The sequence below is a fragment of the Schistocerca serialis genome, chromosome 2 (assembly GCF_023864345.2).
Source record: "Schistocerca serialis cubense isolate TAMUIC-IGC-003099 chromosome 2, iqSchSeri2.2, whole genome shotgun sequence".
Lineage (NCBI taxonomy): Eukaryota > Metazoa > Arthropoda > Insecta > Orthoptera > Acrididae > Schistocerca > Schistocerca serialis.
The window spans coordinates 1,162,040,944-1,162,066,754 of NC_064639.1; the positions used below are offsets into that span (position 1 = coordinate 1,162,040,944).

The 25,811-nt window shown below is 39.4% G+C and overlaps 1 protein-coding gene across 3 annotated transcripts in view; it reads right to left on the reverse strand.

Annotated features, from left to right (window-relative positions):
• LOC126456734 (cytochrome P450 9e2-like) overlaps positions 1 to 25,811 on the reverse strand; it is an 84,661-nt gene that overhangs the window by 20,080 nt on the left and 38,770 nt on the right. For 2 of the 3 annotated variants that reach the window (XM_050092479.1, XM_050092480.1), the window contains exons 3-5: positions 6,131 to 6,265; positions 5,855 to 6,057; positions 424 to 607 (exon numbers count right to left, since the gene is read on the reverse strand). In XM_050092479.1, the coding sequence (XP_049948436.1) occupies positions 424 to 607; positions 5,855 to 6,057; positions 6,131 to 6,265 (522 nt within the window). The remainder of the gene's footprint in view (positions 1 to 423; positions 608 to 5,854; positions 6,058 to 6,130; positions 6,266 to 25,811) is intronic. The other variant, XM_050092481.1, reaches the window with a different exon arrangement.

Consider the following 25,811-nt stretch of genomic DNA (forward strand, 5'->3'; position numbering starts at 1 on the left):
AGAAATCACTCCCTTCAGAGTCCTTATTTCTACATGGATAGTGGTAGCCCTTACACTGTACTTGTACAGTCGATGAGAACAATTATTATCTGTAGAGCAGTGTGTCTGAGTTTCAAGTGTATGTGAAGAGGCTTGAGTATGATACCTGCCCCTAGACATGGACATTTACCTCAAAATATAGTTTACCTTTCTCCTCTCCCAAGCATATGCTAAATTCAAAATTTATTGTCAAAAAAGAAGAATATATTGATCTTGGATTTGTTCATGATATTGGCACTAAAAACAAGCATGCTTCTGAATTCCTGCATAGTCAACTTCAAGATTCTGAAATGCTTGTGATATAATAACCAGTGTTCATTATCTGTCATTTTCAGAACAATACAGGGCATATCTATATAATTACAGTAGTGCTCAAAAACTTACAAGACTTCTTGTTGCTGCTGCTGTCATCAGACGTGTCTTGAAGTTCGCCTTTGGAAGCTTGCATCAACAGGTGCACCATGTCATGACGTAACACATTCTGCCTCTCCCGTTGAGCAATTGCCTCCATAATCAAAGAAGTGAAGAACTTGTAGCACTTATCTCTCATGAACTTGATGTCAAGTGCCTTTACAAGAATGACAGGGAAAGATGGTCAGACATGCTGGAACTTTGCTTAATATATTATACACAACTAAATGAGTAACAATTGCCGATGACTGATATTCAACAAAAATTATATAAGTCAATATCATAAAAAAAACCATTGCTTGAAATGGCACTGCAGAAATGGAAGAGATAACCTTATCAATGAGGTCTAAAAAAGGAAGATATAGGAAAAGAATGAAATACAATAAAACTATATTAGCATCAAACGAAATGAAATTTCTGAGACTGTTTTCATCTCGCAAGATTAGAGAATTCAGGTAATCTGTCATATTTGACCATACATCCTTGAAGTCTCTCCCTTGTTAATATTTCACTGTGCAGAAGATATGAGTGGTGGTGGTAATATGTGTTGTGCCCATAAGGCAGGTCCACCAGTGCCAGTTCAGCATTATCCAGTAATACTGGTTTTCCACCATTCTCTTCACTGCTGCATATGATGCACTTACTGTGATGTCATCAGTTAGTTAACATTTTCTTCTTCCTCTTTTCATGTTCTAAGTCAATATTTCTTCTAGCACAATTCAATTATCTAGCCAATTTCTTTTCCTCTTTTAACTATTTCCAGAATTTGTTGTTTCTCATTCACATTAAGTAATACAAAAGATTCCATATTTTATCTGTCCACTATTTTTTGAGCGCTACTATGAAAATAGCAACTCTGCCACAGCAGTTGCAAGAAGCATTATAAGTCGGCAGTTGCCAAAACACCATTAAAGCAGTTGCGGCTACTGGTCAATTTACTCACTGCAGGCCGAACCCTGTCAAGCACCACAATACCAAAGATGCAGCAAAGTGAGAGGGGCAGCTAGCAGAGTCAGCCGGTTGGTTTCCACACCTGCAAGCAGCCGAGGTGTTGCACCGTGCACGGTTAGAAGTGATAAAAATGAGCCCCTAACCAGTATAAATACCTGTCATTTATAGCCAAAGGTATTCCAGTCTGGCAGCACACACTGTGAAGAGAAGGCTACATGAGGTAATGGAGCAATATAGTTCTGCAGGCAGTCACCATGAGTTTTGGCCTTCACCACTTCCAGCCTGTCTGCAATCACTAATTCTACCTTCTTGGACTCGGTGCTTTCTCAGTGGTGAGCCACCTTCTGGCTCACTCTGGCCACAGCAGGTCTTCCCTGGAAGGCAGCCTCTGGAGACAGGGCAGTGCTGCCACTCACCCTCCTACCCCTCTGAAGACATCCTCACGGTACACACCCTCACTCACAGGGCAGGTTCCACTACTGAGGGCTGGCACCCCCTACAAGGATTATGATGGGCTTCCGTGCCCCTGGCACACCTTGCTGTTGTAGCCAGTGCATGTTCCATCACACGGTCCCTGGGCATCCGCACACCACCACCCACTTATATCACGGTTGATCTCTGGTCGGCTGCTGGCCTCAGTGGTCCCCCATGTGTTCCCCAAAGCATGAGCCACAATGGGTGTGGTCAATATGAAGCAGTGCTACTAGTGTTGTAGTGTGAGTCTGTATGAATCATTGATCATTGATGCTGTTTACATGTATTTCCTATGATCAACATCCTGACAATGACCCACCAGCACTATCCAATCATGTGACCATAGAGGCCATCCACCACAGGCTGTTACATACAATTCCTTCTAGTACAATGCAGTGGCATAGACAAGTTCATTTCCTCTTTTCAATTGTTTCTGTAGTTGTCATTTATCGTTCAACCTGAGTCCACAACTTCATTTCTCATTTTATCTGTCCACATTACACCTCCCATTCTTCTCGTCACAAAAGCCAGTTAGTGTTTATCCTCTCAGCATGACACTGTTCATGTTTTGGCAGTGTACAGAGCAATACCCCATGCAAAATATTTTTCTAATCTCTTCCCTGATTGTTTATTGTTTGGGGCACAGAGAATGCTCTTCCTTCCATAAAACATTTATTTTGTGATATCTATTCTTGTTTTTATTTTTCGATAACATGTAATATTACTCTTTAGTTTGCATCTCTTGTTCCTGAAGTTGTCAACTACTCACAAGTTTCATCTTTTATTTTTCTTGTTTGCTTTGTAAAAACCACTGTCTTAATCTTTTTCAGATTTATCTTCATTCCGTACTCCCCAAATCTGGTGTTCAGTTATTTTAACACATTGTTAATTATCATTTCATTTTCACTTTGTAATATAATGTCATCAGCAAATATTATGCATTTCCTTACTCTTCCTGCCCCCCCCCTTTCCCCCATTCTCTTGTTGAAATCATTGATAATTAAATCAAATGGACGGATATCATGCAGAGTAGACAGAAGACAAGAGTAGGGTCTAACAATTCTCCCATGATGCCCTGCTAATTACTTCTGTCATCTCATTTCCTATGCTTACCCACATCCTATTCTTACTTAACAACAACAACAATAATAATAATGATATAATTGCAAGAGTAAGACAGTGTCAGCCCCATTAAACATTCTCATAAGATAACATTGCTATCAAATTGGTAGAGAGATAGAGAGAGAAAGGCCAGGTGGAAGAACACATATAATAAATCTGAAGCAAAGGGAGTAGGAAGAAATTAATGGATTGTATAATGAGCTGTTGCTTAAAAATGGTAAAAGTGAAGTTATTATATAAAAAGTAACATCATTACGAAAAACAAACATATTCATTTTATGAGAGACATATGAGAATGAGAAAGTTCATGTAAGGAATGTCAAGGTACTGAGCATTCTTTAATTTGGTAGTCCAAGTATAAGTACAGGCTGCAGCACAACTGACTAAGCAGTTTCTATCAATTACTGCTGAGGCTGTGGTGGGGGTATGTAGTTGCACATGGTCTGCCTTTGTTCAGTTGTTGCCCTCATTTCAGTACCCAACATGGTCTGGGCCCGTGCACATCGTGGTTTAGCCATTCACGCTTATTATGAAAACAACAGATCTGTGATCGCTGCATAATGAGCTTTCGGCGACAGTTCAACATTCCACACAAAAATGCTGTTCCTAATGTAAACACAATTCGGTCCTGGGTTTGGCAGTAGGAGGAAACTGGTAGCGCACTAAGAATAGATACACATGGCCGACACAGAGCCATCAGAACACCAGAAAATGTGCAGCAGTTCAACAATTGCCCCTTCCCCAACGTTCTGCTGGATGACATGCTGTTGCATTGGGGGTTTCAGACCTCGGATTCAGAAGGATTCTGCAATGCGATTTGAAGTTCCATCATTTCAAAATAATGACTGCTCAAGAATTACGCCCAGCAGACTACACCAACCGTCAAATTCTGTGTGGGCAAATGCTTGCTCAGATCCCTTCGAATGCAGCTTTCTTCAGTAGTGACAAGACACATTTTCATCTTAGTGGCTGCGTGAATAAGCAAAAGTTTCGCTACTGGGCTGAAAATAACCCCAGAATTATTCATGAGAGACCGCAACACTCTCCTAAAGTGACAGTGTGGTGTGCCATATCACAATCTGGCGTGGTAGGTCTTTACTTTTTGAGGAGGAAGGAGTGACCGTGACAGTGAATTCCACACATTATGTTTAAATGTTGCCAAATGTTCTGCAGATGGACGAGATTGTTGAAGAACATGGACTGGGGGTTCCAACAGGATAACAGGATGGAGCTACTACTCACAAAGCTCGAATTTCACTTGGTGTTTTGAGAGAACTGTTTGCAGGACGCCCCATCTCTTTGAGGGGTGATGTCGGGCGGCCTGCGTGGTCACCAGATTTCAGCATTTGTGACTGCTTTCTTTGGGGATAACTGAAGGGAAAGGTTTCCAAAAGCCGCCTTCACACCCTACCAGAGTTGAAAGAGCAGATTATTGACAAAGTGAATGCCATACCCCACGATATGTGTGCAAGAGCTACTGTAAACTTCAGGAATCATGTACAACAATGTATTGATGCTAACGGCCACCATCTTGAGGACATTATTTTCAAAACTAAGTGAATGTAAAATGGTATATTGTACTAATTTAGAAAATAAAAACATTTTTCCTCTATACATCCAGATTTACTTTTTATTGCTCCTTAAAACTGCTTAGTCGGTTCTGCCGCACCCTGTAAAAGGCACAATTGCGCAGTATGAGAGAAATGTCTGTCTGACTGTGTCATGTTTCCCTATTAGCATCACTGCTTAAGACATCAGGGAATTAGAAAACAAGTCAAAATACTGTAAGACCAGAAAGCACAAAGGAGAGGGAAGATAACAGCAGCCCTCATTTAATCACTGCCCTCATTTATCTTTGGGTGCAGTCCCATACTGAGGGGGAATGATGTGGTTTTGCAAGCCAGTTCATGAAGCGAGTCCACTACAGCATACTGCACTGGCAGTGGCGACCCATCTGCCAAGCGACTTCCCCACAGTCCAGAGGATCACAGGCGTCCCCTCCCATGGGAATGTTACCAGGAGATGCCACGTGGATGGGAAATGTCTGTCGTCCCACAGCAGCCCGTCTAGGAACTCAGACACAAAGTTCATCTTAGTGCCTCTGTCAGATGGCCAGGCCTCCTCTCAGGATCTGGTGACTGAAGAATTTCGAGGAATCATAACAAACAACAATATGTAATGTACGATTCAACAATTAACATAATGGTAGAAGTAAAAATACAGTAGCAGAGTTCAGCATACTCAGGGCACTTCTTTGTAAATAAAACTGCCTTTCTTGCTGCAACTTAATTTAATGGCCATACAAACAAACTTGTCATACCCAGGACACTCTTGAGAAGACTCTGAAAAAATTCTGCCATTGCTATTGCATATGAGGATAATGGTTCTTCAAGCTTTTCTGCAATATAGTAATTGTAGAAGAATGGAGAGAGAATGCACAATACCTCGAGAAAAGAGTGCAGTTGCAGAAGTTTTCAGATATTTTAACAGTATGGCAACTTAGTCAACGTGAAGTAGGTAATAAGCAAGAACTGGAGGTCAGCTGACGAAAAGAAAATGACGGCTAACGCAGGAGAGTGGTGGACAGCACCTAAAAGGTACTAACGTTCAAGCAAACTGGGTGTGTTCATAGCCCTGTAAAGTGAGAGGAAAGAAAGTAGAATCTGTGACACACGAAGAATGCAGATGAAATAATATTTGCATTCAGAATACAGTGTTATCACGTAAAGATATTTCTGTGTGTTAACAGAAAAACACTACTCTCATGACAGTTTCTTGTGTCTTCGATGAAATAATGTGACAAGAATAGTGATATGTGTTATACCAACAACAAATGTATCACATATGAAATCATTACCTCCATTAGCTTCGGGAAGAGAAGATAGCCGAATATAATGAAACTTTTTCGTGGTCCAAAATCAGTGACCTCCTTTCCCATGGAATAGAAATCATTATTTCTATCCACCAGCGAGTTAATTCGGACACCAAATGCAGTCGATGCAATTACATCATTACTAATCCTCGAAAAGAAATCTTTTGCTTCAAGTGTGATGCTTTCCCCTGAAGAAACAAACTTGCAATTACAATTTCAGTTTTCAAGACTAAGAGAAACAACAGGTCATAAGCCACATACCACCTTCTTTCATTTCATTTGCTAAGTAGTCCCTCATCTGATGACCAATTTCTTGAATGAGAGGTACCATGTTACGCATCTTGTTTGGTGTAAAAGCTGGACTCAGGATGCGACGCATGTCTCTCCATCGTTGCCCTGTGGAATTCAGAAAAACTTGTAAGTCCAACAAATACTGTGATCTTGGTTACATTATGTTATCCGAAGAAATCAGGAGTCTTATCCCTACTAATTAAACGTGTTGTTGTTATGGTCCTTAGTCTGAAAACTGATTTGATGAAGCTCTTTGCTAATCTATCCTGTGTAAGTACTTTCATATCTGCATGTCTACTGCAACACAGATACACTGAAACTACTTAGTTTGCCCGAGTCTCGGTCTCTAGCTAGAATTGTCACCTGCCAAACTTCCCTGCATTACAAAATTAACTACTCCTTGGTGGCTTTTGATATGTCCTCCCGATTGATCCCTTCTTTTAGCGAAATTGTTCAAGAATTTCTTTTCTTCGCCAATAGGTGCAGTACCTCTTCGTTAGCTCAGGTTTGGTCCCATTTGGAATAATTGTGCTCAGTGATTGTGTTTATTAAAAGTGAGAAATGTGCTAATAACGTGCTTACTGGAGATCTAGAGAGATTTCAACCACTGTGTGGCTAAAATCAGTGCTAGAAACATACAAGTTAAGCTGCAAGAAAAGGCTGCTATTTGCTGTAAATTTTATGTCAATGATATAGATTACTGTTAGAGGATTACACTACCGAGGTTAACACATTTGCCTAAGCAATACGTAGGGAGGGTGGTGAGACTTGATCAGTGGGGAGACTTGTTCCTCCAATTACTTCGCCCATTTTGGGAAATTAAATTTTTTTTGTTGGCATCAGTGTTTCTTGCCATCCAATTTCCATTGTTGTAATTTGCATCTGTGAGTTTAACTGTTGTTGCTGTCCAGCAAGGGGGAAAGAAAGATTTTTCACCAAATTAACTTTTATTTTGGTAAGTTAATCCAATTATTTTTACATATTAATTCTGTAAGAAATAATGCTGATAACTGTCTCCTATAAAAGTTCATACTTTTAACTATAACTGAAAATAAATGCTAATTGTAGGTTAGGGAGCATTCAGAAGCAATTTTGTTTCTGAGGAGCATCAAAGGAATTTCAAGTCCCACTAATGACCTTAAAACATTATGTTAGGAAGCAGTTAAGTCAAGATACTGAAGTTTCTTATTCTTCTACATACAGCAAGTCTCAGGTGTTTTCAACTGAGGAGGAAAATTCTTTATGTGAATACTTGAAAACGGCAAGCAAATTACACCATGGTCTGAGTGCAAAAAGTGTGCATGTGTTTGCATATCAATTTTCTTCTGAAAATAAAAATAAAATTCCTGAAAATTGGAAGAAAGAGGGCAAAGCTGGAAAGGACTGGTTCAGAGGTTTCATGAGAAGGCATCCTGAACTCTCTCCTCGTACACCAGAAGGAACCAGTATAAGCAGAGGAAGCAGCTTTAATAAGCACAATGTTAGAGAGTTTTTTGATAATCTTCAGCAGATTATCATTAGGGAAGTTCTTGGACCAGAATCTATTTGGAACATAGACGAAACGGGTCTTACTACAGGCACGAAACCAGGAAAAATAGTGGCTGTAAAAGGAGAGAAACAGCTAGGAAAAATGACTTCTGCCAAGAGAGGTGAACTTGTGACAGCATGTTGTGCAATAAATGCTATAGGAGGCCACATCCCACCTTTCATGATCTTTCCACGTGTGAACCGGCAGGATAGCATGCTGCATGGAGCTCCTCCTGGAACCAGTGGTTCCATTCATTCCAGCGGTTGGATGACAGCTGATGATTTTGTTTTGTTTTTAAAACATTTTCATAAATATATAAAATGCAGTGCTCAACACAGAGCACTTATCATCATGGAAAATCATGATAGTCATTAGTTTGGAATCCTTACATTTTGCAAAAGAAAATATCCCATAAAATGCAGCCCCTTGATAGGTCAGTGTATGGTCCACCGAAGGCATATTACAATTCTGCTGCAGGAGACTGGAAAACAGCACATCCAGGGAAGACTATCTCTATCTATGATATCTCCGAGATTTTTTGTAGAGCTTTCCCTAAAGCTTTTACACCCAGCAAAGTGATTAGTGGTTTTCGTGTTTCAGGCATATGGCCATTTAACTCTGGTATATTTACAGATGATCAATTTTTGTCTGCATATACAACAGACCACTTACAATCTGTGGAAGTCTGTGATTCTCCAAACGAGTTTGTTTCAGTATCAGCACCCTCATCTTCCAGAATTAGACGTAGCCCTATTGGATACAGATCCTTTGAAGATATCAGACCACACCCTAAGGCAGCAGCTCACACTACAACTGGACGAGGAAGGAAACGAGCATGTACCGCAATCCTAACAAACACTCCGGTAAAAGATAAACTTGAGGAAGAAATCAGAGCAAGAAATGCACAAAGATTGAAACCTGTGGGGAGACCTAAGAGGCTGAACTTTGAAAACAAGAAACAAACGAATAAGCCGAAAGTAGAAACTTCTGAAAGTGAAGAACTGTCTCCATGACAGTTTGATAATGACTTGGAGAGTTTGAATAACAATGATTCTGATGAAATTTTGAATGATGAACCAGGAACTGGAAAATGGATCATTGCTACCTTCCAAACAAAGAAAACTGAAAAACATTGTGTGGGAGAGATTGTCAATGTTCCTGACGAAGAGAATTTCACTATGAAATGTGTGAGAAAGATAGAGGGCCAGAAACTGAAGACATATGTGACATTGAAAGGAACCAAATTATAAGAGTCATTCCATCTCCAGCATTTTCTTCAAAGAATGACAGAGTTACCAGTTTCATTTTTCACAGTGTCAAATTTGAGGGCTTTAATATTTAAAAAATTTGTATGTTTGTCTATAATTTCACCATGCTAAATACTTCAAACACAGGCAACCGTTGTTGACTTTCTCAAGAACTATACTTGTTTTTTCTTTGTATGAATGTGCTTCATCTCGTATATGATCTTGGATACACTAAACATGCTAATTCTAATTTTTTGTCAGTAATTTCAACTATTTAAAATATATATTTGATAACTTAAGTGACTTTTTATGATCTTATAACATGTTTTGTAGGCTACAGATTGTACTTCAAGCAATGCCTCTAGAGATCATGAATGAATTTGTTTTCTAAAGTTATTATGTGAATTTCTTTTGTTAGTAAACCTCAATTCCTCTTATAAATCTTATAGACAAAATAAAATTTGGTTTGCATAATGAATAAATTGTTTTATTTACCACAATAAAGTGGCGGATCAAGTCTCCCACATATGGTGAGACTTGATCCATTCTGCATTGCTTTAGTTTTTAATTTTTTATGATAATAGTAAATGGCAAAGGATTGAATTAAAAATAGGGACAGAAAGCGTTAAAAACTGACTATTTGTTATACATTTTAGTTCTTTTCTGATGTTTATACCTACCGCTTTAAAAAATAAAATGTAAAAAAAAAGGGATCAAGTGTCACCATTCTCCCTATAGCATGAACCCAAAAAAGGAGAAGCAAAAGAGAACTCCATTAATTATCTAGATTTTACTATTAAGAAAGTCGACAACAATTACAAATGTTCCATTTTCAGAAAACCCACACGCACAGATATTATCATCAATGCTAGTTCATGACGTGCCACACAATATAGAATAGCCTAATGTACCTCAATGGTTCACCGACTCTTTCGTTCATCTTTGAAAAAACAACGAAATACGTAAAGAACTCGGTATTTTAAAGCCAATTGCAACAGTCAACAGTTTTTCTGTAAACGATGTACAAGAGGCTACAGAAACACAGAACAAATAATAGGCAAACGCACACTCAAACAGGAAACAGAAAGAATGAAAACCATCTCTTTGACGGCTGCGGTGTATACAGGATCGAGTGTAATAATTGTGATTGGTGGGCTGTTGTATCGGCCAAAGCGACCGCTCTTTTAATGATCGGTTTATGGAGCATTTACAGCCAAGTAACAAAACTGCCTTTCGTTGCACATAGCAGAAACCGGACATGCTAAAGGAAGTATTCAAGAAAGTATACGTATTCTTCACAGAGCACAAAAACGCCATGCTCTCGATTTGTTGAAACAGCTTGATGTTTACAAAACCAACTGGCCGACGGCAAAAGTGCTCAACGAGAAACGCGATTTTGTATCCAATGTCTACTTTGCTCTATTTGATAGCGTCTCACGTTAATGACTGAACGCCTCTCGTAAGTGTATCTTTGCACTGTCGTTTCATAGTAAGGAGTGCATCACGTGTTTTTGTTTTACTTTCGCGTTTGATTCTCCCTTCTTTGTCTATGCAATACATTTCATTAACAAGATAATCTTATTAAGTGACTGTTACAAATTTTTATTATATTTTTCTTGGAACGGCGTGTCGCAATCTTGTTAAGTTCTCACTTTTCGCCTAAGCTGCATTCTGGAGGCTACGTCAACATTAGTCGTTAATTACTTATTTTAGTTTCTCATCTTTATCCTTTTTCGCTTCTTTCCTTAGTTATTCCACCAACTTCATGTTATTTAATTAGCTCCATAAACTTGTTCTTGTGTATACTATTACTTTTATCTAAAATGAGCACAAGACCGTCTCAGAATCATATATTATCACTTAACCATTTCCTTTTAACAATTTTAAATTTAACTTTATTCGTTTTTTAAAGTATTACGCACGTTATCACTGTAATAAATTATACATTTGGCAAGCCCACTACAGAGTTTAGCTATTGCACTCTTCACTTATTGCACACTGTGCAGCTTCTATAATTGACGAAAATTTGTAGACTTACAGTAGCGACATCTAACGAGCTTACTGTACAAACATATGTTGTGGAGACTTATTATAATAGCAGTAGTAGTAGTAGTAGTAGTAGCTTTATTCATCCGTAGATCTCATTTTACAAGAATATAGGACATGTCATTGCGCCAGTTAACGACCTAATGGCACAAACATATGTTATGGCTACAGTATTGCAGTTTGTTATGATCAGTAGCGATAGAGACAGTATGACAATTCTAGAACTGTAGCCTAGATTACATCACATTTTAAATATGGGGGACGATGCTGTGCTGATATTGTGTATATTTTGTGACGATGCCACTATGGCTTTTGTTATCTTAGGACAAGCTATAAAACAGGTATGCTTCGCCATATTTTAATCGCGTGTTTTCGTATCCATGAAAGTAATAATTTTTCGTTACGGTATATTTTATCGTTCTAAGACGTAATCTGTTCACTAATTGAATTCCATTTTCCATGATTTGCTGCAGATCTGAAGATGTTCACTGTTAACTGAAACAGAAAATCAAAGGACCATAAGTTTTGTAATCGTTGGCGGAAATAAAAAAAAAAAAATCCGTTCTACATGTAAGAATACATTACAATAAGATACATGCACGATAAAGTGACATACCGGTTAAGTTCAGGGAGAGAGCGGATCGCGGGATCGGTGGAGAGACTACATTGAAATCCTTGCCTGAGAACGTGATAGAAGAAGACACAGGAGGTGATACAGAAGAGATAGGGGATTCAGTGTTAGAATCAGAATTTAAAAGAGTTCTCGAAGATCGAATAAAGCAGAAGAGATAGGTAGGATTCCAGCCGAATTTCTAAAATCATTGGGGCATGTGGCAACAAATCGATCAATCAAGCTAGTGTGTAGAATGTATTGAGTCTGGTTATGTACCATCCAACTTTCGGAAAAACATCATCCACACAATTCTGAAGATTGCAAGAGCCGACAAGTGCGATAACTATCGCACAATCAGCTTAACAACTCACACATCCTGGCCGACCGCGGTGGCCGAGCAGTTCTAGCGCTTCAGTCCGGAAGCGCGCGACTGCTACCATCGCAGGTTCGAATCCTGCCTCAGGCATGGATGTGTGTGACGTTCTTAGGTTAGTTAGGTTTAAGTAGTTCTAAGTTCTAGGGGACTGATGACCTCAGGTGTTGAATCCCATGGTGCTCAGAGCCCTTGAACCATTTGAAACGCCTTAGACGTCCTAGCAACAAACAGACCTGAACTTATCGAATCAGTGAAGTTTGCGGAAGGTATCAGTGATCATAAGGCTGTGATAGCAATTATGGCTACAAGTGTTGCAAGAAGTGATAACAAGGGCAGGAAAATTTAAAAGCATCGTTCAATATGCCTTAGATAAGTATGTTCCGAGAAAGGTCTTGAGGCATGAGAAAGACCCACGGTGGTTTAATAGCAGTGTTACAAAACTGTTACCTAAACAAAGAGAACTTCATCAGATATTGAAGAGAAGTCAAAACCTAGCAGACAAACAAAAGCTGGAAGAGGCGAAAATCAGAGTACGGAGAGCAATGAGAGAGGCTTTCAGTGACACTGAAAGTAAAATTTGGAGACCTGATCTTACTACAAACTCTAAGAGGTTTGGTCTTACGTAAGATCTGTAAACCGTTCTAAATCATCAATTCAATCACTCAGTGACCACAAAGGCAGGAAACGGAAGATAACAGAGAGAAGGCCGAAATACTGTATTTGGTCTTCCGAAATCGTTTCACCGATGAAGATTGTAATACGGGCCCTCCTTTCAACTATCGTATGAACGTCGAAATGGCGGAACAGAAAAGCAGCTACTACCGCTTAATAGTGGAAAGGCATCAGGAGCAGTTGAGATACTTGTAAGATTCTACAAAGATTATGCGAAAGAATATGCTCCCCTGCTAACAGCCGTTTGCCATAGTCCCCTGTACCAACGAAGGCTACATAGCCCTGTAAAAAAAAAAAGGAAGGTCACTCCCGTTTTTAAGAATGGCCATAGGCAGATGCACATAGTTATCGGTCTATTAGCTCAGAATCCGCTGTTTCCATCACATAGACGGCATGGTCTGCAGATACGCTTTTTGGCTTTCTTTAATAGAATTTTTATCGTCTTTTTTCCCTTTTTCCGTCGTTCCTTAGTTATTTCAAGATTCATAGAGGTATGTTCCATACTTGCAACAAAATGAAAGGAGGTTTTTTTTTTGCTATAAGCGTTTCGCTTCTTTTATTTATGAAGTATCTTTAGTGGCGCATCTTCAGTGGCTTGTAAAACATGTTTATATTTGTATGCGTAACAGATACATTACGTAATAGTTACAAATACGTAGCCATGTTACGTGCCACGAACCGCGGCAAGTCGCCATAGACCGCGCGTGGTAGCCTGTTGTAAAACTACTCCGAGCTACTACATCTTCATAAGTTCCCGTTTCTGTGCGATGCAACAATGTTTGGTTCACGATAAGTTTATAGGTCGGACAGAGGAAAAGCAGTAGCCTGATATACTGTTATTTTAAGTACTTTTAACGATTTCTTTTGTTATTGGTGACTGTTGGTCTGGTTGTATTTGCTTTTTGTTATCAATATTAAATTCTTGTTTTGGTGGATCGTAGTAGTGTAGTTCTTTGAAGTAGTCTGCAGCTCTCAGTGTTATTGTATACAGTCTCCTGATACTTTATGAAACCAACGACAAGTGAGCAATTGAGATCGATAGTACAGTTAACACCGACAATATTCTGAGTTTCTGTTTCGTGGTACAATTCACGTCGTACGTCGTGCTGCCACGTTCACTCAGTGTCTCGATTTTGTCATTATTTGTACCGAAATCGATAATGCACTATGACTCAAGCAATTTGTAACGAAATATTTCACTATTATTCATGTTTTATGCGATAATGATGGATACCACCCGTATTTCACGAAAATGTTGTGATTATTGAGTTAACAAAGTCTATTTTCAATTGTTTTCACGGAGTCCGCGAAATTATATTTTTGTTCGAATTACATTCTCTGAAAATGGCGCTTGGCGTCTTCCATGTCAGGAAAATATACGCTAATAGAGACAGTTAAAAAAAAACAAAGAGCATTTTTCTTTGTTCACATCAGAAAAATTAATTTAATGTCCAGTGGTAATTATGCTTCCGTTGGGCAATACTGATCTAGAAGAAACGTAAATTTATTACGAAAGTAGCTGTACTCTTCGATTATTTCAACATTTTCTTATTATTTCTGTACCCCTCAGATGGCTATTTCGATCAATAATAATAACGATGTGTACCCTGTCCGAAAACATTATTCAGTTGTGACCGTGATTATTTTATATTCTTATGTTCATAATAGTGATGGCTGGGTTTTCGAAAGTAAAAGAGAATTTCAGTAAATTACACTGTCGGGAAAAAGATCGCAACACCAAGAAGGAGTCGTGCGACATAAAGAATCGTCGGTAGGCGTCTTTCTACATCTCTATTCACATCTCGCGTCAGTCTGGTAAGACCGGCGCTAGTTGCGCCACAATGAGGACACAAGCCAGATTTGTTTTAAATACGCGCTCTAACGGTCGTGAACGTTAGTTACCTTTGAGATTTGACGTGGTGAGTTGATATTAGTCAAGAATGCCTTTAGGGCAGCAAAGGCCTATTACCAATACCTTATTGAGTTTGAACGAGATCGTGTAATAGGGTGCGACCGAACCGCCGAATCTTTCCATCAGTAAATGGGGTATGTTCTCAAGTGACTCCGATGTTTTAACCCCTCCACTGATAGAATGACCCGCTTCCTACTTCCGCATGTATAAAGCCAATACGGACTTGTAGCTGTCACGCCTTTGCGCTTACTGCTACGTATTTTAACCGTAAATAGCTCAGCCCTAATGGTAAGAGTTAGTAGTGAATTCTGGCGTTATTAATCTTTGAAGACAGCACAGCTGCCACAAGCTCAGCTCACTTTTACTCCACTCCTACCCTCGCCATTACACCACATTAACTAGGTGCTACATAGACCTTGCTAAATTCACTTGCGTATACATTTTTGACCGTTACTCGCCAGTATTTACCTATTGGATTAGTACACTCCTAACCGGACTATTTCTCAAAGAGCTGTGATGATTGAACGGGTTCGATCCACGGCCTACAGTGCCCTACAGTTCACACGGTAACACTGGCTACCTGGCCCACTTAACTTGGTAGTGAGCTTATGTATCCAATCACCACTGCTAGCAGCAGTAGATAATCCTATCAGCACGACGAGAGCAGCAGACTTACCGTCGAATCCTCCTGAAAATACTTATAGCTACGGTCGCCAGCTCTGAAGGAGCAAAAGAATAAATCAATTTTTTGGCTCGTTTCAAAGTGAAACGGCTTGAGTTGAATTTTAAACTTAATTCTGAATATTACTATTTCTGATCATTCTAGGTGATTCTACAAAGCAAATACTCTCTCAATTTCTGTGAGTTGGCTTGGTAATTACCACCAAGACAATTTAAGCAACTTAGGTTAACAAACTTCTACCCTTCAACTTATTTAATGATTTTGGGATATTACTCTTGGACAATTGCTATAGAATTAGTTAAGTGACTTTACTTGAAAGGTTATTCAGAAAAATTTAAGTAACTATAAATAGGCGACTCATTCTGGAGTGACCATTGCTCTTTTCTACATTCTTAAACGCTAAAGTATTCTACAACCAAAAGAATTTTAAATGAAAGAGGCGATGGTGGCCTCAGTCTGATTTCACTACACTATGTTTCAGGTTACTACACTTTACAAGGAACAACATGCGTCGTAATTTTGCTCATTACTATATTCTGTCTTCTGCACTTGCACAAAAGAAAACTGGTATTCTCCTTTTACATGTATACAAAGTTCGACTTAACAATTTCAAGCAGTCTTGCCTTGGGTAGACGTGTCGGTGCTGGTGGTGGGATGCAGGTGGCTAACGCAGCTCTTCACGCCTCATGCCCTTAATGGCGGCTGGAACTACGAGCTGTAGCACTCGTATGAGCTACTGCACGTCCGCCATAAAATCTGGGCGCAGGAACTCTTACAATCAGCCCCAGTGGCATAGAGACGGCTTCGACAACCATTCGTCGCGTTCCACTCCACAAACGGCGACGATATTCTCCTTTTCGCTGTTGCACAGTCACTTTTGCGTGAGCACAGTTATGCACGTCCGCTCACGTCAACACTCCCCAGGCCAATCCCTTGTTCAGTCCCTGTGTCTCCAGCTACCTCTAGCTACGCTCGTATCATCAAGAGTGGGGGCGTTCCCCTACCACCTTTTCACCGAAATCATTTAGTATTTAAGAATATTTATATTTATTACCCTGGAGTTCATACCAGTCATAATAATTTACTACTAGCACCTTATAACATTAAACCATACAGTAATAACTTATAATTACCAAGAAAAAGAATACATTTGACTCCGAGAGCTAGTGCATCGTCTGAGACAGCGCTAATTCCCAGTTTCGCCAATAGATGGCATCAGGGTGCACTCCCTGGCAGTCTCACACCAGCGCGCCCGTTTCCGACGCGCGGGCTCCAAATTACTGTCAGCCCACCATCATTTCAGTTCCGTTACACATGCCCCACTTCTTATTGAAGTATCTAACAGTGATAATTCAATAAGAAGTCTCTCCTATAATGAATCTGAAATGTTCGTTAAGCTTTTTACCAAGGGTTTTCCCTTTCTTACTGATACACCTCGGTACTTATATTACTTATTTAAAATTAAACACCAATTCTTTCTATCTTTCCTGCTAAACATTACATAAATGATTTACATATATTCTTTACAATTTTCTTACATCTAAACACAGTACACTTTAAACATCTTTTTTACAAAAATTTTAAATACACTTCTTTTATCTCAGGCAAGTAAAACACACGTTAACCGCCTATTACTTTATAGCCCGTCCTTTTCACTTTACCTCCTCACTTTTCTACCTCTTCCACAACACTTATTTACACATCTATTAAGGCTTTCTTAGAAGCTCAGTCTTTCCCAGTCTGTTTAGTCTCTACTTAAACTAGAAGTTTCATTAGAATACTGCAACATATTTTAGTGAACATTTACCTTTCACATAGAACAAAAGAAACAAAACTATTTACATATTGGTTTACTTTAATATTTATTTATATATTTATTTTCAATCTGGTAGAATTCGTGGCTCATACCTTTTGAGATCCACTATGTTTCTTACTCCCAGGCGTTTGCCTGTTAATGGGTACTCTAAATAATAAGCATTCACATTGGGTATGGACACTATTTTAAATGGTCCATTATATATATATTTAAATTTGCTGATCTCGTTATTAATTTCACTTGACTTTTCATGTGTTTTTACAAGAACGAGATCACCTATTTTGAATTTAGGATTCCTTACTTTTTCGTCATGACGACGAATTCTCGCATCTGCTTGTTTTCTCATCTTGTCTTTTACTAAGTTCTTTTTACTATCATAATCTAATTCAACTCTATCTGGAAATTCTAGTAGGTCTTCTACTAGACTTTTACTTCTCGTCTTTTTCAGGATTTCTTCTGGAGTAAATCCAGTGCTCTCGTTTGTTAATGAATTCCTGATTTCTTCGAATTCACTCACATACATGCCCCACTTCTTGTGGTTACTATGGCAGTACATCCTAAATAACCGACCTATCTCACGCATATATCTTTCTGCTGGATTGCTTGATGGGTGATAAGCTGAGATATGGACCACTTCTACCTGTTTCTCAGTTATCCCATCCTTCCACATTTTTTAGCAAAACTGAACACCATTATCTGATAGTATTCTCTTTGGCTTCCCTACTTTCACAAAATAATCACACACCATTTTATCATACACAGCTCTGGCAGTAGCTTTTCTCAAGGGATATAGCTTTATATACTTTGAGAAAAGTTCAACTGCTACAAATATGTACACAAAACCCCCCATGGTTTTCGGTAATGGTCCAAAGATATCTACTGCTACTATTTCTAATACTTCATCAGGTTTTATTGATTGCATGGGCCCTTGATTAGTTGCATTTGTTACTTTCGCCTTTTGGCATAGATCACAAGATCTTATCCTCTGTGCTACCCTTCGTGCCATGTTGTTAAAGGTAATGCATTCATCTAACTTATCGGTACACTTCCGTGCACCACAATGGCCATATGCCAAGTGAACATAATCTATCAGCACTTCAGTGTGTTGTTCCGGCCAACATACTCTCCACTTCCCTGGATTATTTAATCTTTGAAGATACAGTACACCTTTATGTATTTTATATGAAGCCCTTATGTTAGTTGCGTCCGGATTGTCAAACTTGACCTTTACCGACTTGAGTGCATCATCATCACTTTGATATCTTCGCATATTCCGACATATTTCCCTAATTTTTTCTCTTCCTTCCGCTTTTTTGAAGTAATTCACCTCAAAAACATCTTCCCTATTCTTTACACTTTCTAGTGTCTCACATCCTTCCGGTAATCTCGACAAAGCATCCGGTACTGCATGTTCTTTCCCTTTAACATACTTGATCTCTATATCAAATTGTTGTAAAAACAGCGCCCATCTGGTCAACCTGTTATGTAACAATCTGCAGTCCTTCAAAAATATTAAAGCTTTGTGGTCTGTATGGACCACAGTCTTATGTCCCCATAAGAAAAGTTGAAATTTCCTAAAACCCCATACTATAGCTAAAGCCTCCTTCTCTGAAACCGTATAGTTTCTTTCGTACTTAGACATGGTTCTACTCGCAAATGCTATTTGTCTATGAGTTTTTTCCCCATCTATCATTACCTCCTGAAATATGGATACTCCCAATCCATAATCTGAACTATCTGTTGCCATGTGGAATGGTTCACACAGGTCAGGGTGCCATAACTTTATGTTTTTAGCCAAATTGTCTTTTAGCCTGTTGAATGCTGTTTCACATTCCTCAGTCCACATATACACACTGTTCTTCTTAAGTAGGTTGTTCAGATGTGGGCTATTGAACACCTGATCATCCACATACTTACGATAAAAGGAACAAAGTCCTATAAATGACTTTAGTTGTTTTTTATTCTTGGGAGCCGGACAATTTCTTATTGCTTTGACTTTATCGGGATCCTTTTCAATTCCCTCTGGTGTTACTATGTGACCTAAAAACTTTATTTCTTTCTTCACAAACTCGCATTTTTTCAGGTTCAGGGTCATTCCTCCTTTAATTAAAGCTTTGAACACCCTGTCGCATAACTCCATGTGCCCTTCCCATGTCCTTGTAGCAATTAACAGATCATCTACATAAACCGTGATTAGCGAACTAAGTTCACTCCCTAAAATTTTGTCTAAAGCCCGAATGAACACTGAAACGGAAGTATTTAGGCCAAATGGTACCACGGTGAAATGGTAGCATTTGCCATTGAATAAAAATGCCGTGTACTTCCTAGACTCCTCACTTAATGGGATTTGCCAGTATCCTGCAGTTAGGTCTAAACTAGTCATGTACTTTACACCATTAAACTTCTGCAATAAATTATCTATGTTCTCTGGACGATCCAACTCCCTCTTCACTACTTTATTCAGAGTACGAGCGTCTATCACTATTCGTACACTCCCATCCTTCTTACCTACTATCACTAGTGGGTTATTATATGGGCTAGAACTCCGTTCAATGACCCCACATGAAACCATTTTATCTATTTCTTTTTGAACTGCTTCTTTCTTAGACAAGGGTACATTATATGGTGGTTTAAAGAAAGGTTCATGCTCCTCTACCTCCATGCAGTACTCATAATTTATCACTCGTCCCGGTTTGTCCGAAAATACCTCCTGATTTTCTTTCAGAATTTGCCATAGATCCCCCCTTTGGGCATCAGATAGTCCTTCCGTTTTATCCACTACATTTCGAAGGAGTGTCTCCTTATTTCCATCTTCAACTATCTGCCTCACCAGACACCAATCGAATTTTTGACCTATTCCTGAATCATGATCATCTCTAAATTCTACCCATCTCAGCTGGTTCTCTTCCATTACTCTAGATGATTCAAAGGGTATTTCTAATACCGCACTACCAACTTTACAAACTATTATCCCTTTGTCACAATCTATAATTACTTTCTGTTTTATTAACCAGTCAATGCCTAAAATGATCTCGGCACTGAGCTCTGGAACTACTAAAAATGCATTCGAAAATAGCTTGTTCTTTATCTTAAATTCCATCATCACTTGATGTTTAACAGGTTTACTACATTTCCCTGTCGCCCCTATCACTTTAACACCTGTTACTGGCATCATGACTACTCCTCGTTGCTCTTTGATCATCTCAAAAAATGCGTGCGAAATAGCACTTATTTGAGCACCCGTATCCAACAATACATATAAATCGTATCCACATATATTAATGGGTAGGATTGTTTGCATCCTATTGTCCTCTTTCATACTTTCTTTATCTTCCCATAATAAATCCTTTTCCACCGCCAAGTCTTGCCATATTATTTTTCCGGTTTTTATACTGACCATTCCATCTGGAGGTTTCTTTCTCCTTTTCATCCTAAATTCTTTCACCACTTTTTCCAATAGTCCTTCGTCTAGGCTCTTTAATGCCATCTCGTTCTCATTCGAATCTGTCATGCCTGAACTCTCGGTTGCGGAATCGGAAACTTCCTCTACTTCGTTTTTTCCCTGGATGCTTTCTGATGATTCTGACGATAATTCCTCCTCCTTAGAAATATGACCTTTTTCGGAATCAAATAATTCTTGCAAATTATAATCCATTTCTCTACTTTCCCTTTGTTGGATAGTACATTCGCCACTCTTACTTTCATTATTTTCCCCTACTAATGGAATTCCAGTCTCACTCAACTCATTTGCTTCAGTACTACAGGGATCACCACACTCTTTCTCTTGGTTAGATACACTTTCTCTAATTTCTCTAAAAGAATCTTCATCACAGTCATGTACTCTTGCTGTCACTAGGTACACATCATAATCGGTATGGCTCTCTAACACTGTCATATTCGGGTCCAACTTAATCACTTGAGTGGAAGATCTTTTTAATTGTGCTGGCTGGCTTTTGAGCTGATGTACATATTCTGCATACGAGGTAATTTCTGAATCGGCATGCGTCTCTGCGCTATGCCCTTTTTTCTTATCCACCCTTCCCTCTTTAATTACTTCTCGATGCGATTCGTCGACTATTCGTACGAACCTTTTACCATAAATCACATCACTCCTACCTTGCCCCTGCCTCTCTGCACAGTTGCCATCCCTACCGACAAACAACGCCTTCTCTGACTCTTCCTTCATCAATTCGTCACTCTGACCTCGAATTGTACTTATTTCATTCACGTGAGCCTTCACATCCGACCGATATTCTTTTCCTACTTCATTTCCCTTAATAATTCCTCCCTGCTCTCTCTCCTCTGTTTGTATCCCTGCATTATACTTCGCAAAGTTTCGTTTATGTAACTGCTCTTCAGGCGAACGACGCACTATCCTACTATAGTACTGACTACTCCGATCTTCCCTATATTTGGGCCATTTCTTTCTTTCCGCGCGCGTTAGGCCCTTGACCTGCGCGGTATTTAGTTTTCCTGATTTTGATAATGCATCCCGTTTCCCTGATAGTGTCCTCTCCCTCGCTGAGAGTTACCTCCTCGACCTCTTCCTCTCATCATGTTAATTTGCGGTTCATTCCTACCACCTTTTACTATTCCATTCTGATTTCTGAAACCTCGAAACTCTCTAGTTTCCCGCCACCTATCTTCATTCTCAATTTTTTCTAAAAATTCATCGAATGTTCGATGAGTGCCTCCTACATAACGCTTTGAATCGTCAGGTAGCTTTTTCCACAACTCCCACACTATCTCCGATTCTGATCTACGATCTTTAAGATACTCCAAACGCTTGAACCATCCTTCACAGTATTCTTTCATGAGCCCACGCCCATGTTCTGGCATTCTGGCGACAACGAATTCTCTCCACAACCTATCCCTCTGTTGTGTGCCCCAGAATTCCTCAAGGAACTTTTCTTTGAAGTCTGTAAACTTCAAATTGTCGATATCCAAATTCAATCCCCAACGTTTAGCATGACCTGCTAAAGCGTCTATTACTAAATTAATTTTTTCTTTATCCGACATGTCTGTTGGTAAGACACGTTCACAATTTTTTATAAAATCCATTGGATGCCATCCACCTTGTTTCTTTTGAGGATCGTATTTTTCCTCCCTACTCAGTATTTCCGATTTTTGCATTACCAATGGGATACCACTACAGGTAAGAAACGTCTGATTCTGAACTTGCTGACTTAACAATTTTATCTCATTACGCAGTGTATTTTCCTGCTCCTGCACACATGCATCAAAACTCAACATGGTATTGCGCAGTGTTTCAATATCAGCTGCCGTTTCTTTAACAATCTCTTTCTTTACAACTGGTACTATCACCTGTAATTTACTTTCAATTATCGGTTCTAATTTTTCACTAACCAAAGGTTCCACTGATTTCTCTATTCTCTGAATTTCGGTATCAAATCTTTTCTCTATTTCTGTGACTTTTCTCTGAACATTTGTTATTTCAGCCCTAATGCTATTTACTGATTTGTTTACCTCTGTGATACGCTGGCTTTGCGTATTCAAAATATCTAAATTGGCTTTTATTTTACCAGATAGGTTTTCCTCCAATTGGGATATATGACTAGCCATTTCTGCTTTCAAACTAGCATTCCCTTCTCGAATTTGCGCCATCATCCTATTTAACAAACTTGTTAATTCCATATCCTCTCCCTTGTGACTTGCATCCACCGATACATTGGGTTCACTTTTCACTACCTTTGGTTTCACTTCCCGTTCCTCCTGTTTTGTGGGTGTGGATTCATCTATAGGATTTTCCAACCCTACAACAGTATCTATGGTCCCTAATTCTGGGTCTGACCTTGTAATGTTTTCGTCTTGCTTGTTACTATTCGACTCCATCTTATGCTGCTGTATTTCGTGCCTAATTGAAATGTTGATTAAACCAAGTATTACTTGTTTAACTCCTACTATTGGACTTTCTTTTGCTGCTTTGCAGGTTGTCGTCATGAACTTACCAATTGTGGTATATTTGTCTACAACAGAATTTTGAATTTAAAATTTTCTTGAAACTACAAGTTTATATAAAACACTTTTATTGCAGCCATTATTCTACAAACTTGGTAAGTCCTGTCACGGTCGCCACATGCGACCGAACCGCCGAATCTTTCCATCAGTAAATGGGGTATGTTCTCAAGTGACTCCGATGTTTTAACCCCTCCACTGATAGAATGACCCGCTTCCTACTTCCGCATGTATAAAGCCAATACGGACTTGTAGCTGTCACGCCTTTGCGCTTACTGCTACGTATTTTAACCGTAAATAGCTCAGCCCTAATGGTAAGAGTTAGTAGTGAATTCTGGCGTTATTAATCTTTGAAGACAGCACAGCTGCCACAAGCTCAGCTCACTTTTACTCCACTCCTACCCTCGCCATTACACCACATTAACTAGGTGCTACATAGACCTTGCTAAATTCACTTGCGTATACATTTTTGACCGTTACTCGCCAGTATTTACCTATTGGATTAGTACACTCCTAACCGGACTATTTCTCAAAGAGCTGTGATGATTGAACGGGTTCGATCCACGGCCTACAGTGCCCTACAGTTCACACGGTAACACTGCCTACCTGACCCACTTAACTTGGTAGTGAGCTTATGTATCCAATCACCACTGCTAGCAGCAGTAGATAATCCTATCAGCACGACGAGAGCAGCAGACTTACCGTCGAATCCTCCTGAAAATACTTATAGCTACGGTCGCCAGCTCTGAAGGAGCAAAAGAATAAATCAATTTTTTGGCTCGTTTCAAAGTGAAACGGCTTGAGTTGAATTTTAAACTTAATTCTGAATATTACTATTTCTGATCATTCTAGGTGATTCTACAAAGCAAATACTCTCTCAATTTCTGTGAGTTGGCTTGGTAATTACCACCAAGACAATTTAAGCAACTTAGGTTAACAAACTTCTACCCTTCAACTTATTTAATGATTTTGGGATATTACTCTTGGACAATTGCTATAGAATTAGTTAAGTGACTTTACTTGAAAGGTTATTCAGAAAAATTTAAGTAACTATAAATAGGCGACTCATTCTGGAGTGACCATTGCTCTTTTCTACATTCTTAAACGCTAAAGTATTCTACAACCAAAAGAATTTTAAATGAAAGAGGCGATGGTGGCCTCAGTCTGATTTCACTACACTATGTTTCAGGTTACTACACTTTACAAGGAACAACATGCGTCGTAATTTTGCTCATTACTATATTCTGTCTTCTGCACTTGCACAAAAGAAAACTGGTATTCTCCTTTTACATGTATACAAAGTTCGACTTAACAATTTCAAGCAGTCTTGCCTTGGGTAGACGTGTCGGTGCTGGTGGTGGGATGCAGGTGGCTAACGCAGCTCTTCACGCCTCATGCCCTTAATGGCGGCTGGAACTACGAGCTGTAGCACTCGTATGAGCTACTGCACGTCCGCCATAAAATCTGGGCGCAGGAACTCTTACAATCAGCCCCAGTGGCATAGAGACGGCTTCGACAACCATTCGTCGCGTTCCACTCCACAAACGGCGACGATATTCTCCTTTTCGCTGTTGCACAGTCACTTTTGCGTGAGCACAGTTATGCACGTCCGCTCACGTCAACACTCCCCAGGCCAATCCCTTGTTCAGTCCCTGTGTCTCCAGCTACCTCTAGCTACGCTCGTATCATCAAGAGTGGGGGCGTTCCCCTACCACCTTTTCACCGAAATCATTTAGTATTTAAGAATATTTATATTTATTACCCTGGAGTTCATACCAGTCATAATAATTTACTACTAGCACCTTATAACATTAAACCATACAGTAATAACTTATAATTACCAAGAAAAAGAATACATTTGACTCCGAGAGCTAGTGCATCGTCTGAGACAGCGCTAATTCCCAGTTTCGCCAATAGATGGCATCAGGGTGCACTCCCTGGCAGTCTCACACCAGCGCGCCCGTTTCCGACGCGCGGGCTCCAAATTACTGTCAGCCCACCATCATTTCAGTTCCGTTACAAGGGCTACGACAACTTGGATGTTCCTTCTGCGATATTGGAGAAAGACCCAGCAGGAATGTAGCAACTGTACATTATCGCTGGCAGCGGTTGTCAGAGAATGTACGGTCCCAAGAAGACCGGCTTCCAGTCGGCAACGAGCACCACCGAGAGGGAAGACCATTTATTTTATTTATTTATTTATTGTTCCGTGGGACCAAATGAAGGAGAAGTCTCCATGGTCATGGAACGAGTCAATACATGAAATTATAACACGATAGTAGAAACAGATAAAATGAAATATAAGAAACTTATTCAGGCGACAATTCGTAATTTTAAATAAAGAAAATCAACAATGTAACACTTGAATTTGCTTAATTTTTCAGCTCTTCCAGGAGATCCTCGACAGAATACAAGGAGTGAGCCACGAGGAAACTCTTCAGTTTAGACTTAAAAGTGTTTGGGCAACTGCTAAGATTTTTGAGTTCTTGTGATAGCTTATTGAAAATGGATGGAGCAGAATAGTGCACTCCTTTCTGCACAAGAGCCAAGGAAGTGCATTCCACATGCAGATTTGATTTCTGCCTAGTATTAACTGAGTGAAAGCTGCTAACTCTTGGGAATAGGCTAATATTGCTAACAACAAACGACATTAAAGAAAATATATACTGTGAGGGCAATGTCAGAATTCCTAGACTATTGAATAGGGGTCGACAAGAGGTTCTCGAACTTACACATCATACAGCTCGAACAGCCCGTTTTTGAGCAAAAATACCCTTTTTGAA